The sequence below is a fragment of the Coptis chinensis genome, chromosome 6, assembly GCF_015680905.1.
Source record: "Coptis chinensis isolate HL-2020 chromosome 6, ASM1568090v1, whole genome shotgun sequence".
Classification (NCBI taxonomy): domain Eukaryota; kingdom Viridiplantae; phylum Streptophyta; class Magnoliopsida; order Ranunculales; family Ranunculaceae; genus Coptis; species Coptis chinensis.
In genome coordinates this window covers 5,783,386-5,800,081 of record NC_141461.1, presented here as the reverse complement: position 1 = coordinate 5,800,081, position 16,696 = coordinate 5,783,386, and the positions used below count along the sequence as shown (strand labels likewise).

The 16,696-nt window shown below is 36.6% G+C and overlaps 2 protein-coding genes and 1 pseudogene across 4 annotated transcripts; 2 read left to right on the top strand and 1 right to left on the bottom strand.

Annotated features, from left to right (window-relative positions):
- The first annotated feature begins 98 nt into the window (after nt 1-98).
- Nucleotides 99-3,514, top strand: LOC147491043 (putative 12-oxophytodienoate reductase 11; annotated as a pseudogene). Its single transcript, XR_015197860.1, has 5 exons — nt 99-442; nt 660-807; nt 1,493-1,617; nt 1,947-2,108; nt 2,709-3,514. The product of XR_015197860.1 is annotated as a putative 12-oxophytodienoate reductase 11 (transcript).
- LOC147491042 (cypmaclein-like) lies at nt 3,423-4,603 on the bottom strand. The gene is made up of 3 exons (XM_086564719.1): nt 4,438-4,603; nt 3,955-4,000; nt 3,423-3,724 (listed from the first exon to the last, which is right to left on the bottom strand). Exons 1-3 carry the CDS (start codon nt 4,495-4,497, stop codon nt 3,543-3,545), a joined length of 288 nt encoding a protein of 95 aa, XP_086420845.1. The 5' UTR covers nt 4,498-4,603; the 3' UTR covers nt 3,423-3,542.
- Nucleotides 4,604-8,774: 4,171 nt separating this feature from the next.
- Nucleotides 8,775-12,870, top strand: LOC147491041 (NAC domain-containing protein 76-like). 2 transcript variants are annotated; one of them, XM_086564717.1, is made up of 4 exons: nt 8,775-8,908; nt 11,474-11,649; nt 11,739-12,010; nt 12,114-12,870. In XM_086564717.1, exons 2-4 carry the CDS (start codon nt 11,490-11,492, stop codon nt 12,627-12,629), a joined length of 948 nt encoding a protein of 315 aa, XP_086420843.1. In that variant the 5' UTR covers nt 8,775-8,908; nt 11,474-11,489; the 3' UTR covers nt 12,630-12,870. The 2 variants fall into 2 exon arrangements, with proteins under 2 accessions (XP_086420843.1, XP_086420844.1); XM_086564718.1 differs by lacking the exon at nt 8,775-8,908 and having other exon boundaries at nt 10,263-11,649.
- The last annotated feature ends 3,826 nt before the right edge of the window (nt 12,871-16,696 follow it).

Here is a 16,696-nt window from a genome sequence, read left to right as displayed (position 1 = left end):
AGCAACACTGTGCTTTAAGTTTGTTTATCATGGTAACATAGTAAGAAGTCTTAATCAAAATTGCTTACCATGCATGACAAGACATTGTTACATCTTCTAATCTTGTATACTGCAGATGGAACTAAGAGTATGAAGGAAAGGTATCAAGATATACAGAATTAGGGCCGTTTGTAGTCCGTTTCAATACCAGAATTATGTTCGCCAAAAGATTAAGCTATTGTAATACTGCCGTCCAATTTATTGACTCTGTGTCTGAAGCTCACCTCACTGTAAGATGCTTAGAGATCCAATCATTGGTGTTGATTTTGGTTTTCTAATATAAAACAGAATACATGGTGGATGATCGAAATATTGAAAGAAAGAAAGGAAAAGAGTCGATATGGGTAGAGATAATCCCTCTTCTTACTCTTTACAAGATGGCCAATTTCTTTTTACATTACAGGTACATTTTGCTGTTTTCTCACTCTCTTATACACAATACATTTTGCTCGGATTGGTTGTTACCTTTCATGATTAGGTATATTTTGTGATTTTCCCTGTAAAGTTTGAAAATAATTGGAGGGGACGGGGACGGGATGGACGGATGAGAATGGAATGGATTGTTGAGTTATCTTGAGTACTAGCATAGCTCATAGATGTTATTTTTCTGTGTCGTCTAGAGTTGTTTTGGCACCACTGACTAGAATGAGATCTTTCGGCAATGTCCCTCAACCACATGCCATAGTATATTACTCTCAACGAACCAGCGAAGGGGGGCTTCTTATAGGTTATAGCCGAAGCCACTGGGGTTTCTGATACTGCTCAAGGGTAAACTTTACCGTTTAATCATACCATATTCTATCTCCTCTTTTACGTCTATTAATATGTTTGGCACTTTCAGCTTGTCATCATGAAGAGCATGGTATTATAGGTTTGTATTTATGGTGCAAGTACTAGTGGACCAAAAGATACCTAGGCGCGTTTGGCACAAAACAAATGATTGATGAAAACAATATGTGCACGAGCTATGTTATATGAATGTGTGTTCTGACAGGTGGGCTGGCTATTTTATTGTAGAAGCTGCCAGTATGAAATCATGGAATCATATAGGACAAATTCCACTAACTTTTGCAGTCAGTTGATTGTTGCAAAGATCTGGTGTTCGTAGCGGAGATGTTTCAGCAAGAAACGGTGAAATGCCCTCAAGCGCAGATTTGTTTTGCAATCATTTGATTTTTACCAAGAAGAGCCTATTACTTTGCTCTATAGGAAAGAAAATGAATCATCGGCTTGCATGCCACAACACATTTTTGGGGGAAATTTGGTCTTGAAATGGTCACTCTCACTGTCTCACTTGTGGATTTTTGTCTTGAAAAAGCTCTATATATGTAGTCGTATGGTGTCAATTAGTTGTTTTTTTAATTATGGAACGTAATTGCATGACCCTATGTAGCACAAAACATGCTGATGTTATAAGATCTATATAGTTACTTCTTGCCATTTAATTTCTTAGGTATCCAGACACGCCTGGTATTTGGACAGAAGAGCAAGTGGAAACTTGGAAACCCATTGCTGTCCATGTGAAGGGTGGTATCTTCTTTTGTCAAATATGGCATGCTGGAAGGGTTTCTAATTACGGTGTGACCTCAATTTGTTAGAAGTTAAAAACTACTATCTATTCTTTTCATGATCAGACGATGAGTTTTTCATTATTTGTTAATCGTTTAATCCTGTGAGTTGAAAAAACATTAAAAACAACGTTTAACAGATTGAACTTGCCTCCTAAAGGATCGTATGTAGCCTATATCATTCTTGCTTTTGTAATGCTATATATTCATTCCTTTTGAAAAGATATCAGTTTGTCACAACTCACAACATTGGGTGGGGGGAGACATTAAAGATGATTTTCCCTACCTTTTCAATTGTTTGCTTGGTTTTTCTGAATATCTTCTTGTGCTTTTGTACAGGTTTTCAGCCTAATGGACAAGCTCCAATCTCTTGTACAGACAAATCATTGACAGTTCAAAATGTAGCATTATCATTATCACCACCTTGGCTGTTGGAAACTGAAGAACTTCCCCAAATTGTCAACGATTTCAGAATCGCCGCTAGGAATGCTATAGAAGCTGGTAATAAGACCGCTTACCCTCGACACAGTCTCACACACTGCTGACACAGATACGTAAGCGTTTGCCTATGTCTTCTTACTCTCTCTCTCCACCGAACTTAATTGATCTCCGTCCTTATACATGCATCTTGTAGTTTACCTTATTTGTGTGTATCAGTGCTCCACATACTTTTCGTAAGAATATTTTATGGTTTATTCGGAGTTATGTAACCTCGATGCTTTATATTAAATAGGAAAAATATGGCTCGCACACATTGATACTAGTATCTTATACATATTGGACATACACAGAATTATAGATTAGCTATTTTCAATCCCCAAAGAAGAGGCAAATGACAAAATAAGTGAGAAATAAGGAGAGAGAAGCAAAAAATCCTGTTCCTTTTCTAGTTACATTTTGAACTAGTACAGTGGTGTACGTGGTTTCTTAATGGGTCCTATCTGTATAGGACTGCTTCATACGAAGCATCGCTTAATTAGATATGAAGTACAGTCAAATCAAAATTTGTTTGCTCTTCTTCACAGCTGAATGATATAAGACGACTCATAACATTGGAGTGCTATTCTTCTCTATATATAATGCAGGTTTTGATGGGGGGAGGGGTTGAAATCCATATCCATGGGGCGCATGGCTATCTAGTCGATCAGTTCATGAAAGATCAAGTCAATGACCGAACAGACAAATATGGAGGTACTCTTGAAAATCGCTGTCGTTTCCCTCTGGAAGTTGTAGAAGCAATTGTCAATGAGATCGGAGCTCATAGGGTAGGATTTAGGCTTTCGCCTTTTGCTAATTATATGGAGTCAGGTGACACAGACCCAGAAGCTCTTGGAGTTTACATGGTTGAATCTCTAAACAAATATGGGATTCTTTACTGCCATATGGTCGAACCAAGAATGATGAAGTCGGTAGAGGAGAAAGTAGAAACTCCTCATAGTCTTCTGTCAATGAGGAAGGCTTTCAAAGGGACTTTCATAGTAACATAGCAATTGCTGAGAATTATGAAGATCTTGTTGCTTATGGTAGGTTGTTTTTACCCAACCCGGATCTAGAGGTTTGAGCCTGATGCACCTCTTAACAAGTATGTCAGAGATACTTTTATGGTACATGACCCTGATCGCGGTTATGTTGACTACCCATTTCTGGAATCTAGCCAATACTCTTGTTCCCAATCTAAAATGTATACAGCAGTATTAGTATGTACTCCTTGGTTCTCTGCAGTATTTAGATCAAGTTAATGTTGTGATTGATATCAAATACTAACCCCAACTAGTTTCTTCAAAGACACAAAACAAAGAATAATTCAGACGTATAGATATGTAAATGCAAGACCTTTATATTTCACCAAGAACCACTTTGTAACTTTATTTGGATCCAAAGGCTGCAATGTGTTTTATTTTGTTCTATCTACTGGAGAGTGGTTGGGAGAGGTTTTCATGGGCACTTGTGCCTTCCACCATGAGTTTTCATGTTTCCATAGCAAGGGCAAGTATCATAATGTCCAGATGTCCCTGGAGGAACGCAGTTACACCTGCTACAGCATGTATTGCACGCTCTGATGCACATCTTATGCCTTGATGCTTTGCTGCATCTGTAGTCGCACGCTGATCCACAGTCTGTAATATAACAAATCCTTCACTCAAAACTTTGAGAGTGAAATTACATTGTTCAATTTGATTACTATAGTAATTAGTGCTAGTACTATCACATGATGTGCTGTACATAAAACTGATATCTGTAATTCGAACCCAATGATAGATTGAGATAGTCTAGCAATTTGATGCTTGAGGTATTGTTTTAAACTCAGCTATATAAAGCATTCTAGTTTCTACCATTAGGATTTTACCTATTCCCGCTTCAACTATCAGCCATCCTCCACTGTATACTTGCAACTGCAATCATCAGAAAATAAGTCAGTGAACTTGTCATTGGTAGCATCCACCAAATGAGCCAATGACACGACTAACTAAATTTTCCCATCCAAAGCCTCAAAAGTTAAATATACTCAACATGGTCATTAATTAGGTCCACTAACATATGCCAGAGAGCCGGCCATTGAGATCTTGGCCATTGGTCATTGCTTGGTTTACAGAGTATTGTTAATAGGGTTTAGCATACTAACAGTTCTAGAAAATTACATCAAAATCTCTTCAAGTGAACCTAAATGAAAACAAGTGTATGGTTTTAACTTTTCAATTAACTTTCATGATTTTGGACATGTCTAAATAGGCCTATTTTTCTCAAAGTCCGGTAAATACGGAAAACAGATACTGAAAATACGTGCATCTGGCTTAGGCCTCAATTACCAGTCTGCTTAAGTCGTACATACCTCGAGCGTAATAAGTAAACATAGAACCAGTAATGGAAATGTGATTTTTGTGTTCGCCATATATGTCCAGGTTGCGTAGGGAAGAGAAATGTATGTAAAGGAGGTACTTACAAGAGCAGTATGGGAAGGAGTAAATAAAGAGTGTGAAGGTAAAAGGTGTTAAGACATACAAACTTAGGACATTGTTGTCCATTTATAATGGATGCTAGCTCTTTACGTGTACAACTCTTAGACTCTTAGTGATGATTTTGAAGTTGTCAACAACATCAACAAACTCACCTTTCTTCAGGCAATAATCCAGCTTTGTGCGTTTATAATGGGAACTCTGATCACCTGCATCATGCGTGTTGAATCCCATAACACTCTAGGTACAATCGAGCGTGTTCAGTAATCGGTCAATAAACCTCAAAAGCTCGAGCTGTCAAGGAGCGGAAACTTGGAAAACTAATTACTCGAGATCCTAACAGAGCACAACTGCACAAGAGCACATCTACAAAATATTAGCTAGCTAGTGTTATGCAGAGATCCAGCACCTTATTGGCAAGCTATCTTATTTCCCTTCAAAAGTGGGGGTCTATTTCATTAAGTTTCATAATTATGTCTTTACATTACCTAACATTGTAAAACAATAACTGAATTGAACCAGTACTTGTGTCATACATACATTCTTATTATTGTCCATTTGTTAACAACCAAGTTAAGTACCAAGCAGACAGACATAATTTTGTACTGGACGACAATCTTGATGTTCAAAATTTCAATGGGCTACATTCTCCGATTCTCAAATCAGTACTGCTGTAGGATAGGTTTACTAGGAAAATTTGTTGATCAACCATTAATAGATGCGTATAATTAAACAATTTGCTGGTTTGGAGAAAGAAAAAAACATATTTCAATCACAAGGACACATGATTCGCGTGGTTTAATAAGTTTAGATGTTTCATAAAGCTTAGTATATATGATTAACATTTTTGTCATGCAGAATCAATTCATACGCACTATTATTCTAGCTTCTCCCTCATTTGTTATTCTTGGATACACAACTCTATGATTTTTTGTTTTCACTTTTAAGACCAATACCTTCATTTCCTACAAGGAAATAAGAATCCAATAGGGAAACTGATACATCTTTGCATGAAATTTGGATCATGAGGTCCCAACAATTTTCCTCCATATTAGGTCCATATGGACTGAGAAAGATTTATTGTTTCGAACGCGTGCAAGATGCCAGTTTTGAGGCTAATAATGAGTGTTTTGAGGCTCTTCCGCTCTTGTAAAAAAAACAATTGACTGAGATGGATTTGTATGGGCAAGGTTGACATATCTACTATTTACAAATGGTAAAAGAAGAAATGAGAGTACATAAAAGCTCCTTCTATTCGCATTTCTAGAAGAAACAGAGTCCAAATTGTTTACTAAAGGATCAATAAAAATATTGTCCCAATGCGTTTTTCCAAATTGTTTATCAGTGGATCACAATATATAATGTCTTAGTGCCTTTGGAAGTTTTTTTTGTCAATGGACCACGAAAGTATTGCTGCGCGATGCATTTGATAAATTCCTTTTAATAAACAAATAACTTAAAATGTTGGAAGAGGATATGAGAGGGTGAAGACTAAAGCTACCATCACCTTCACAAGTACATGGAGGGAAGTGATGAACTTTGGGGCAGGCGCATGCGCCCATGGACGGAGTCAAGAATTTGGGTTAGGGGGAAGGTATATGAGAGGGCAGTACTATACGTCTACACTATCAAAAATTGGAGGGGCGAAGCCTTATATATTAAGGAATTTTTGCACTGATTGTAGTGTAATTTATTGGGTTTTCAAATTTTTTGGGGGGGGACTGCCCCCTCCCCCGTCTCCGTCTTTGCATGTGCTAAAATTGGAGCTTCTTTACGTAATGGCGTGAAACAATGGTGGGCTGACAGACCAAATTTTTTGCAGCGAGTAGAGAATCAGTTCTTTACTTATTTTAGATCTACTTCTTGATGATGTAAGGGAGGATCCTAGACCAAGGTCCTCTAGAAACTAACTGTAAAAAAAAATTTGTTTTTTGCTATTAATACCAATTACCCTTTAGCAAAAAAAAAAAAAAAAACTAAAACTGTGCAATTTGTTGCTGGCAAAAGAGATATCGGTTTTTTTTAACGCAAAACATACCTTGAATTAAAAATCTAGTTATTGAAGACTTTAACTCCTTAAGATCATAGGCAAACTAATAAATGGGACCAGTACTCATTAGGCTAGCAAAGACAGCAGAAAGTGGTCAGGGGAGGAGACATGTTATTATCAAGCTATAGTTATCAATATCTAGAAGCTTGTGCTATAAATTTTATACCTCAGATCAGTTGTCAAGAAAGCTTAGATTTGGATATTATGGTTTTGTTGTGTGGATATAGTAAAATATTAGTGGGGCGGACAGCACACTCCGTCCCACAAACCGCCAGAAACCCCACTTCCTTAAATCATACTGTTGGTCTTGTAAAAGCAACCCACATTGCAATAGACAGATAGCCCTACTTTGGTAAATAAACACTATGTTTTGTAAAATGGTGGGCTTGTTTTGGGGGAGGGAAAGACTGCAACTACTCTTGCACTCCAGTCAAGTAATTTGGGCAATGGAAGGAATTATGATATCATTGATATGCTCAAGTAACCTGTAACCTCAACCATGCCCTGGCAATACTCGAGCAGCGATTGTGACAGTGCACAATTGCTCAATATAGCTTATCTCATCAAGACCGAAGTTCACAACCTCACATTGCATTCACCAGCTGCGCTCATAGCTGCCCTGTGAGCATATGCACTTTATTTGGTAAAAAATGCAAAATCCTCGTGTTTTCAAAATTTGACCAAACCATGCAGATGAAAATGCACTGTAAGTCTGTAATCATTTGATCTGTTTTTCAAGATATGCTCACTGATGAGATGATATTTTTTTTGGTTGATGAAATGTGGTCCAACCGCATTGTATGTAAAATGTAGTTCATAAAACATGCCAAAAACAATATAGAACAGATTGAATATCACTGCACAAGCAGTCATATAATATGATATAAGAATTCACTTATCTAGAACCTAGATCCTATGAAACTCTTTTATCACGCCAAGCATGAAGACGTATCTTTGTGTGCTAGCCAAATTAAGCTAAATGACTTGGGCTTTCGGCTAAATTCATTACCTTGTTGCATATGTTACACTTTTTTCTGTTTGGTTTTGTTGATTACTTGATTAGTTAGATCTTATTATCATTATTCAATCTTTCTTGTTGTGGAATTCGTGATCAGGTGTGAAATTTTTCTCTTGGCTGAGAGTTTTATATTCATGTGAGAATGATGGTTCTCTTCCAATCAAATTCAGTTTTCTCTTAAGGAATCATATTTAATCTGTTAAAAGATATTTCGCTTTATAGACACATTAATTCCTAGGTACAAGTGGATGAAAAAAAGTTCTTCTAGACCCTTGACACAGAATATTCAGTTAAAGAAACAAAGTTCTTCTATGCACGCATGATGACTATTTAGCCATATATATCAAACACAAATTGATAATTTTATTAACACATATGTATGTATGTATAATTTAAGCTGCTTGTAAGAGACTAAGGTAGCAAAGTTTTATTTTGAACATGATATTGGTATAAATAATATCAAGGAGTCTCATGTTATAATAAACAAAGGAAGAGCTTCTGTTTATATTGATAGTATGGCATTTGTACTGTTTGAAATGATGCTGGGCGCCTGTCCCTCTTAACCCAGCAAATTTGTAAAACAATAACAAAAATGACAAAGGAGATGATTAGAGAAAGACTAACAAACATGCTCACTACTGATTTGTTTTCTTCAAGGAAGTTCAACTTTGATGAAGCTAATAAGCCAAGCAACACTAGCCAAGTTGAACTAGCTTGAAGTCCATTATATTAAATTCAATAATATAGGGAACAAATTAGCCTTTTGTTTAAAAACAGATCGACAATAAGAAAGGAATGAACAAACCTTTTGTGCTGCACATGAAGAAATAAGAATTTGACGTCACATGTAATGATTGGAAACATGATTTGATGGATCTAAGTCTGATATGGCATCCACGTGTCAAGAAATAGACAGTGACAAATAAGCAAAGGACGGCACACCAAACACAAAGACAACAAGAAGTTGCAAAAAACTGAGTGAGACAGAAATATTGAAAATATTTGTATGGTGGGTGTGGCGTGAAAATTTGGTGTCACGCCGTCCAAACAAACTTTTAATCTCTGCCACCCCACGCGCACTTGATAACACCCTTTCATCTCCTTTCACTCTTTATATTCTTCTCCTATATTTCTACACCCTCAGCTCCTCCAACCATATTCACTTAACAGATTTCACCACAGAACAACCATAACTACTTTCTCTTACTCAAATCTATATCTTTGTATCCATTTGCATTGAAGAAGGACAAAACACAAGGAAAACTCCATTTACTTGTAGGTACGACTTCTATCTTTAACTTCGTACATGCACTACATGCACATTTTTTTTGGACCATAGGTTTTTTGGATCCATTTGACACCTACATATAGTACGTCAATCTTTCATATTTTTTTATAAATGGTTTATGCAAGTTTAGTATAATTGTAGTATGTACTTGTTGGTTTGAAAATTTTAAATCAACAACATTGCCATGGCCCAAATGTTTGAAGTCGTTGATGAAATTCCTTTTTTTTTTGTTCTAGGAGGAAACTAATAAATCTCTACATGTATAAAAAAGTTTAATCAAAGCTACAAAAGTCAGAATATTTTGGTATGTATTAGTAATAAGTTTGTATCATGTTTTTTTTTGCTAAGTGAGCTAAGAATTGTATCGAGTATGGGAAAAAAGGGGGAGGAATTACAGAGAAAAAAGTGTAAAAGAAAGAAAAAAGAAAACTGGGTCTTGTACTGAAATGAATGTTGTTGCAACCCTACTAGGTAGGTCTCCAAACACACCTCGATCATCTAGCTTGTATCATGTTTCATTATCTAAAATCGCACCTTTTGGCGTTTTAGTGATGCACATTTCTCACTAAGTTACGTTGGATCCACAATACAAGGTGATTCGAACATCATCACGAGTTTGCAAGTGAAGTATCAACATATATGTTATCCCGGCCAAATGAGTAGAGTGTAACAAAGGTAGGTGGGTGGGGCAGCGGTCTTAGTCATGGATGGGGGTATGAAAACCTCTGCCAACACCATAGAGTGCACCGCACTGCACTCAAACGACACACAAACATGCTAAGGCTTACTAGGTCAACGTTTTCGGCTGATATCCTTTTCTCTTCTAATTTGCACATTCTTTGAACTCCATCTTATATTCTGGAGATTAACTGAATGGAAACTGCATGGGAATATGGTTTCATTGGTACATGTGTTATATGTATATATATGTTGTTTCATACTTTCATATGAACTTCCAACACGACTTGCAGGCACTACATACACTTTCGAATAGTTTGGCTAGGCGCATAATCAAGCTTAATTTTCTTGTGTTAATTAAACTTCAAAGCTTCGGTGACGTCGGGTTTTATGTGAAAACTTACTTATTTAGAGGCCACTCCTGTTTTAGTTGGACTGTGGGTAAATTACAAACCACAAACACTCTTCTAGTTTAATAAGTAATTCATCACTGTTACCTTTGGTTAAGTAAAGAACACTGGAAAATGATCCCAAAATCCCTGTCAGTTTTTTTTTTACGTCACTAGTCTTTTTTGAATGGCAAATCCTATCCTTCTAAATAGGATTTTTATTTTATTTTTATTTTTGATTTTCGTTTTCTTCCCTTAAACAAAAGCCCTATCTTCTAAAATAGGGATGTATGACGCCTAGAAAATTTCAAGTAATTGGGCACTCCACCTGAAGTGTTACTGTTAAGTTGTAACTTTCAGGTACTTTGAGCACTAGTTTACATCGAAACTAGTAATTCTTATTATTTTTGAGTTTTGAGTCTGCATCATCTGATCTTGTTTTAGCTTTAATTTTTAAGTATCAGTTCACATTAAAACAGGTTACTGAAATCAGTTTCGAAATATTTTTCCTGATTTAAGTAGCTGTTTTAATTTGGTGACTTTTATACTTCTTAGATTGCCAGCGAAAATTTTGAAAGAGAAAAAAGTGAAGATTAAACTCATTTTCCCTTGATTCTGTAGTCATTGTTCTAGGCTGATAAGAATATTTTGAGTCATTACAATATCCAACGATATAGTGCTGGTTAGAAAGGCAAATGAATACACCTGGAGACTGTAGTTGTTGTTACAACATACCCATTACGACCAAGAAGCAGCAACTTCATCATTAATAATTCTTTGCGTCATGCTGTAAACACATATCAAGTACCTAATTGTTTCGGTTCTTGTTGTCCAAAATGAGCAGTATAAGTCCAGATTAGTGTAGCAATTCTAGTATTGGATATGCACTAGTATTGTTGTTCATCCCAATCACATTCAAATGTATACTTTGGTATAAACAGGCCGGGTGGGCCTAGTCATGACAAAGGATGATTTGGTTTGCCTAGTATAGGAGCCGTCAGGCAGAATACTCCAGATTGATGGGCGTGCACTCTAATTCACATCTGAATGTACACACTACTGAATACTGATGTATGTAGTGTACAAGATTTAACACTTTTTTCAGGAAAAAATAAAAGCTAACTGTCTGTTGTCTTTTGGGTGAGTCCAACAATTTGTCTTTTTCAATATTTTAGAATTTTGTTGTCTTAATTTATACCTTAGAGTCAGTACAACAGCCTTATAATATACGATCATATCTTCACACATGAAACCACTCTGTTTTCCAGGTCCACTTGCGCATGTCATGGCACCCTTTTTGTTCAAAAAAGAAAAATATTAGCCTGCTTTCAATGTCTCCCATATGTTTCATATCCACCTCGTCTGTTAAAGAGGAAATGAACATTTTTATCTTTTTTCATGGCTTCAAGGAACTTATATACTTCCTTTAATTTGCATGCCTTGCTGTTTGATCTCTTCCGTCGATCTCTTGTTTATTGTTTTCTTTCAGGTTGTATATCTGTATAATGGAAGCCGAGTCATGTGTTCCACCAGGCTTTAGATTTTACCCAACAGAAGAAGAACTAGTAGGTTACTACCTTAAGAGGAAGGTAGACTCAAAACAGATTGAACTGGATGTCATCACTGATATTGATCTCTATAGAATAGAACCATGGGACATCCAAGGTACTATACTACTTTCAACTTTCATCGCCAAACAAAAATTTTTCAGTCAAGTAACATTTCTAAATACTTATATCACTTTGGTTTTATAGATAGGTGCAAACTAGGCTGTGAAGAGAAGAATGAGTGGTACTTTTTCAGTCACAAGGACAAGAAGTATCCAACTGGAACAAGAACTAATAGAGCAACTGCAGCTGGGTTCTGGAAGGCAACAGGGAGAGACAAGGCTGTGCTATCTAAGCATAGAATCATAGGGATGAGAAAGACCTTGGTGTTTTATAAAGGTCGTGCTCCCAATGGAAAGAAGACTGATTGGATTATGCATGAATATCGACTGCAAACATCAGAAGATGCTCCTCCTCAGGCAAGCTGCTGAACTCTCCATTCTTTGAACACAATTGCATTTTATTTTTATTTTTTTCAAGATAGGATTGCTGAGATGAATGTATACATTTTGGTGACTGCAGGATGAAGGATGGGTTGTATGTAGGGCATTCAAGAAGCCTAGTCCAAGTCACAAGCAACGCGCTGATGCTTGGAATCATACATATTACGTCTTGGATCAAGAACATTTTGGGCATCGAACGCCGTTAGAGTTCCCAAGTACAGTTCAAGCTTCTGATCCTTATCAAGGTGTCAACTTCCATCAACAGTCATTTGGTTGTGAAGAGGAGTCCAAGCTCACTCATTTGGAAAACCAACTCATTGAACTCCCACAACTACAAAGCCCTTCCTTGTCCACAAGTTTAGCAAGTAGAGAAGGATTGGAACACAATGGTATAACCAGTCCGGATTACAACCAGAAAAACATTTGCAAAGGAGATTTTATTGACTGGAAAACTGTGGACAAATTATTGGCCTCTCAATTGACAGGGATGTCGTCCTCTACACAACCAAATTTTCCACTAAACCAGCAAGATTACTATGTAGATGCTCAAAGTAGTCAAGGAAACAATATCCTTGATTACTTTCATAACTTGTGACAATAGCAAGTCATTTACATTTACATGTGTAGGATGAATTATATATTCAACATGACATTCTGTACACCAAATGACCTTTGAAGCGGTTTGGTCTAATAATGGTTAGAGATTACTAATTAATATTTGCATTAAGAAGAAAATCTTTTTTACGCTAGATGTAACTAATCCTTCTAAGGCTTTCACGTAATCTTGTAAGTAACAGTTTGTTATATATATTCACCTGTAATGTTTAGAACTGCAAGTAACAGTTTGTTATATATATCACCTGTAATGTTTAGAACTGCAAGTGCTGTTTCATGATTAAAAAGACTGTCTCAGTTTTAAACTTTTAAGTAGTTCTTGCTCATGTCAAAAACAATATTCCAAACGCTAAGCCATTTGCTCATGCTTTGATTTTAACTGCAAGTACTGTAAATATGAGAATAGCTTTAACAGCCTGCTCGTATGGTCCTTCCAAGGGATTTAGAAATTATGGAAACAAAAAGGTGAAAATGTTCTGTCTGCTGGTTTTGCCATAAACATCTTACAGGCATATTTTGCTTAAACGATCGAACGCATGAGCTGAGTACTTCCACTTCCACATCAATTCCAAACATAAAATTTTGGAAAGCACTTCAGCTGATACTGTTGCTAAACTCAATCTGATGCTTGCACTTCTAAGATGCATGCATGATACCAATAATAACCATGACAAACTTTGTCAAACAGAAGCACAATCCTTAACTTCCCACTTTAGAACTATTTCTAGTTAGATGCACATATATTAAAATTAAGAACACATACAAACTTCCGCTAGAATATATATTAGGCGTAAAATGAAAAAAGACATAATGACCTAAAAATATAATGTAATTTGCGGTTTTTTTTACAATGTATTATTTTTCTTGCCTAAAAATACAACAAACTTTCAATTTATTACAATTAATACTATCGGAATGTCAATTTACCGTTAAACAACTCACGTGACCATGCACACACTTCTTTTTGTAAATTTTCATGTTTTTGTAAATTAAAAAAATGCTTATGTTGTTAAGAATAAATAAGCAAAGGGTTTAAAAAATCACTTGTTTGACTGGTATGAAAAAGAGGAAGAGTTCTGGAAACAAAAGTCTAGTCAACACTAGATTAAAAAGAGAGGAAGGAACACTAAGTTTTTTCATTTATCTACTATTTATAAGCGTAGGAAAAATAATATAGATAAAGTTAAAGATGATGAGGGGGTTTGGAAAGAAGGCATAAAAAGGTGGGTAATACCATTAATGAGTATTTTGAGAATGTGTTTGAATCAAGTAACCCTCCGGAGAATGAGGAGATTAGTAATCTGTTTACTCCCTGTATCACTGAAAGGGAAAACCAGATTCTCAATGCTTGCCCTTCCAGAGAGGATATTTGGCATGTGGTTAAGAAGTTGGGGGCACTCAAGGCCCCTAGACCAGATGGGTTTCAAGGTATTTTTTATCAACAATGCTGGGATGTGGTTGGGGATAGTATTATAAACTGTGTTCAAGATTTTTTTATGCATGGTAAGATGAATGCTAGTTTTAATGAAACTTTTATTGCTTTGATTCCAAAAATCTCTAATCCTAATCATGCTTCTAAGTTTAACTTATTAGTCTATGCAATTTTTGTTATAAAATCATATCCAAGCTGTTGGCTAACAGATAATTAAAGGCTCACATAAATAAGATTGTTTCTCCTTTTCAAGGAGCCTTCATAAAATGTAGAAATATAGGTGATAACATAGATTTAGCTAGTGATATATTTCATAATATGAAACATATGAAAGCTAAAAAAGGGTTTGTTGCTCTAAAAATGGATATGTCTAAAGCTTATGACAGAGTAGAGTGGTCCTTTATAGATAAAATTTTTCAAAACTTGGGTTTTAATGAAAAGTGGAGACTCCTTATTTCCCAATGTCTTATTACGGTCTCCTTTAAAGTGTTGTTGAATGGGGCTCCTCTAGATACTGTTATCCTAGGCAGAGGGCTGAGACAGGGAGATCCTCTCTCCCCTTACTTGTTTATCTTGGTCTCATAAGCTCTTTCTAGGATGATAGCTGCTGCTGAACACAAAGGGGAGATACATGGGATTAAGATTAAGAAAGATGCTCCTCCTATCACACACCTGTTGTATGCAGATGATCTTATTTTGTTTACAAAAGCAAATCTTACTGAAAATGGGAATTTGAAAAAGGATTTTGGAAGATTATTGTGAGGTGTCAGGACAAAAGATTAATTATGAGAAGTCTAGTTTCTATAGTAGTAGAAATGTGAATAATAAACATAAAAAAAATTTGAAAAGATTTTGGAAAATGAGGTTTTTTGGGAAAAAAAATAAGTATTTGGGGGTTCCTATAGTCCTTTCAAGAAAGAAGATAGAGGACTTTGATTACTTGGTTGATAAAGTTCATGGGAAGATCAATGGATGGAGGGCTAAAGTTCTTTCCTTGGCTGGAAGAACTACCCTCATCCAGGTTGTTGTTCAGGCCACTCCTATTTTTGCAATGGCAACCTATCTCCTCCCAGTGTCCACTTGTGATAAGATTGACAAGGCCTGCATGAATTTTTGGTGGCATGGAACAGAGGAAAGTAAAAGCATCCACACCATGGGGTGGGATAATTTTTAGACCTAAGGCCCAAGGTGGCTTAGGATTCAGGAAAACACTAGAGATGAATAAAGCTATGCTTGCCAAGTTGGCATGGAAGGCTCGCACAGATAAAACCTCCTTGTGGGTAAAAACTTTTTTAGCTATTTATGGTAGACATTGGTTTGATGTCAAAGAAAACCCACCCCTTCATGCATTCCTGGTTCTGGAAAGGGATACATAGGGTGGCAAGAACACTCACTGATGGGTGGGTGTGGAGTATAGGTAAAGGGAATGAGGTTTCCCTGATGAACCAGCCTTGGCTGAGTATCAACAATAAGCCTATTAGCATTAGTGAGCTGATGCCTATGAGGCAAGAGCTTCTGGCTCTCAAAGTGAAGGATGTTATGATGGAAGATGGAACTGGCTGGGATGAAAATAGGATTGAACACCTATTTCCCCCAGCTGTTACAAATCTCATCAAGCAAGTGATCATCATTAGACCAAATTATGATGATCATGATAAGATAAGATGGTTGAGTACTAGAAATGGTACCCTTACTATTAAAAATCAGCTTATCAAAAGCTGATGGGAAATCAAGAGATAACACAGTCATCTTATTGTAATATGAAGACTGTAAAAGCTATTGGAAAACACCTATCAATGTCAACATTCAGATTTTTCTGTGGAAGTTGTATATGGGCAGCCTCCCTACTGGGGATTTGCTTAGCAGAAGAGGTCTGAAGGGCGATTTCCTATGCCCCTTCTGTGGGGAGGCCCAAGAAGATCTAGACCATCTTTTCTTCCAATGTGAATGGGTTCAATCCATATGGTTTGGATCTAACATCGGGGGCAGAATGGAAGAAGCAGCATGAAACACTGTAAAGGAATAACTGGATATGTTTGTTGAATGGACCAAGGACCATGATGATGGAGTAGCTGAAAAAGGAATTTTAGCTATGGTAATCATGCATGAGATTTGGGAGGCTAGAAACAAAGTGAAGTTTGAAGGTAGAAGAAAGAACAGAGAGAGTCTACTAAGAAGGACCTCTGCAACATGGACCAGAGTCCTCAGGGCTTTTGATGATAATCAGGGAGTTGGGACTCAACAGCCCCAGAATAGATCGAGTTTCTATAAAGTCTAATAAGTGTCTTAGTGAAAATCTATTTCTTGTAATTGAAAATCTATTAATAAGATTTGATGTTGCTTTCTTCAGGGAGACTGGAGATGCAGCTGCTAGAGCTATGACATGGGATAATGAAGGGGGTCTTCTAGGAGCAGCGACAAGGAGGTTTAAAGCAAGGGATGCAGAGGAAGCAGAAATAGTGGCCATAGAGGTTGCAGTAAAGCTGGCTAGGAGCATAAGAGCTAACTCTGTCTTGTTCGAGGGGGATAACAAGCTAGCAATACAAAATGCTGTTAACTTTATGGAATCAAATATGTGTAATTGGAAACTTTTACCTATAAAACTTATGATAGAT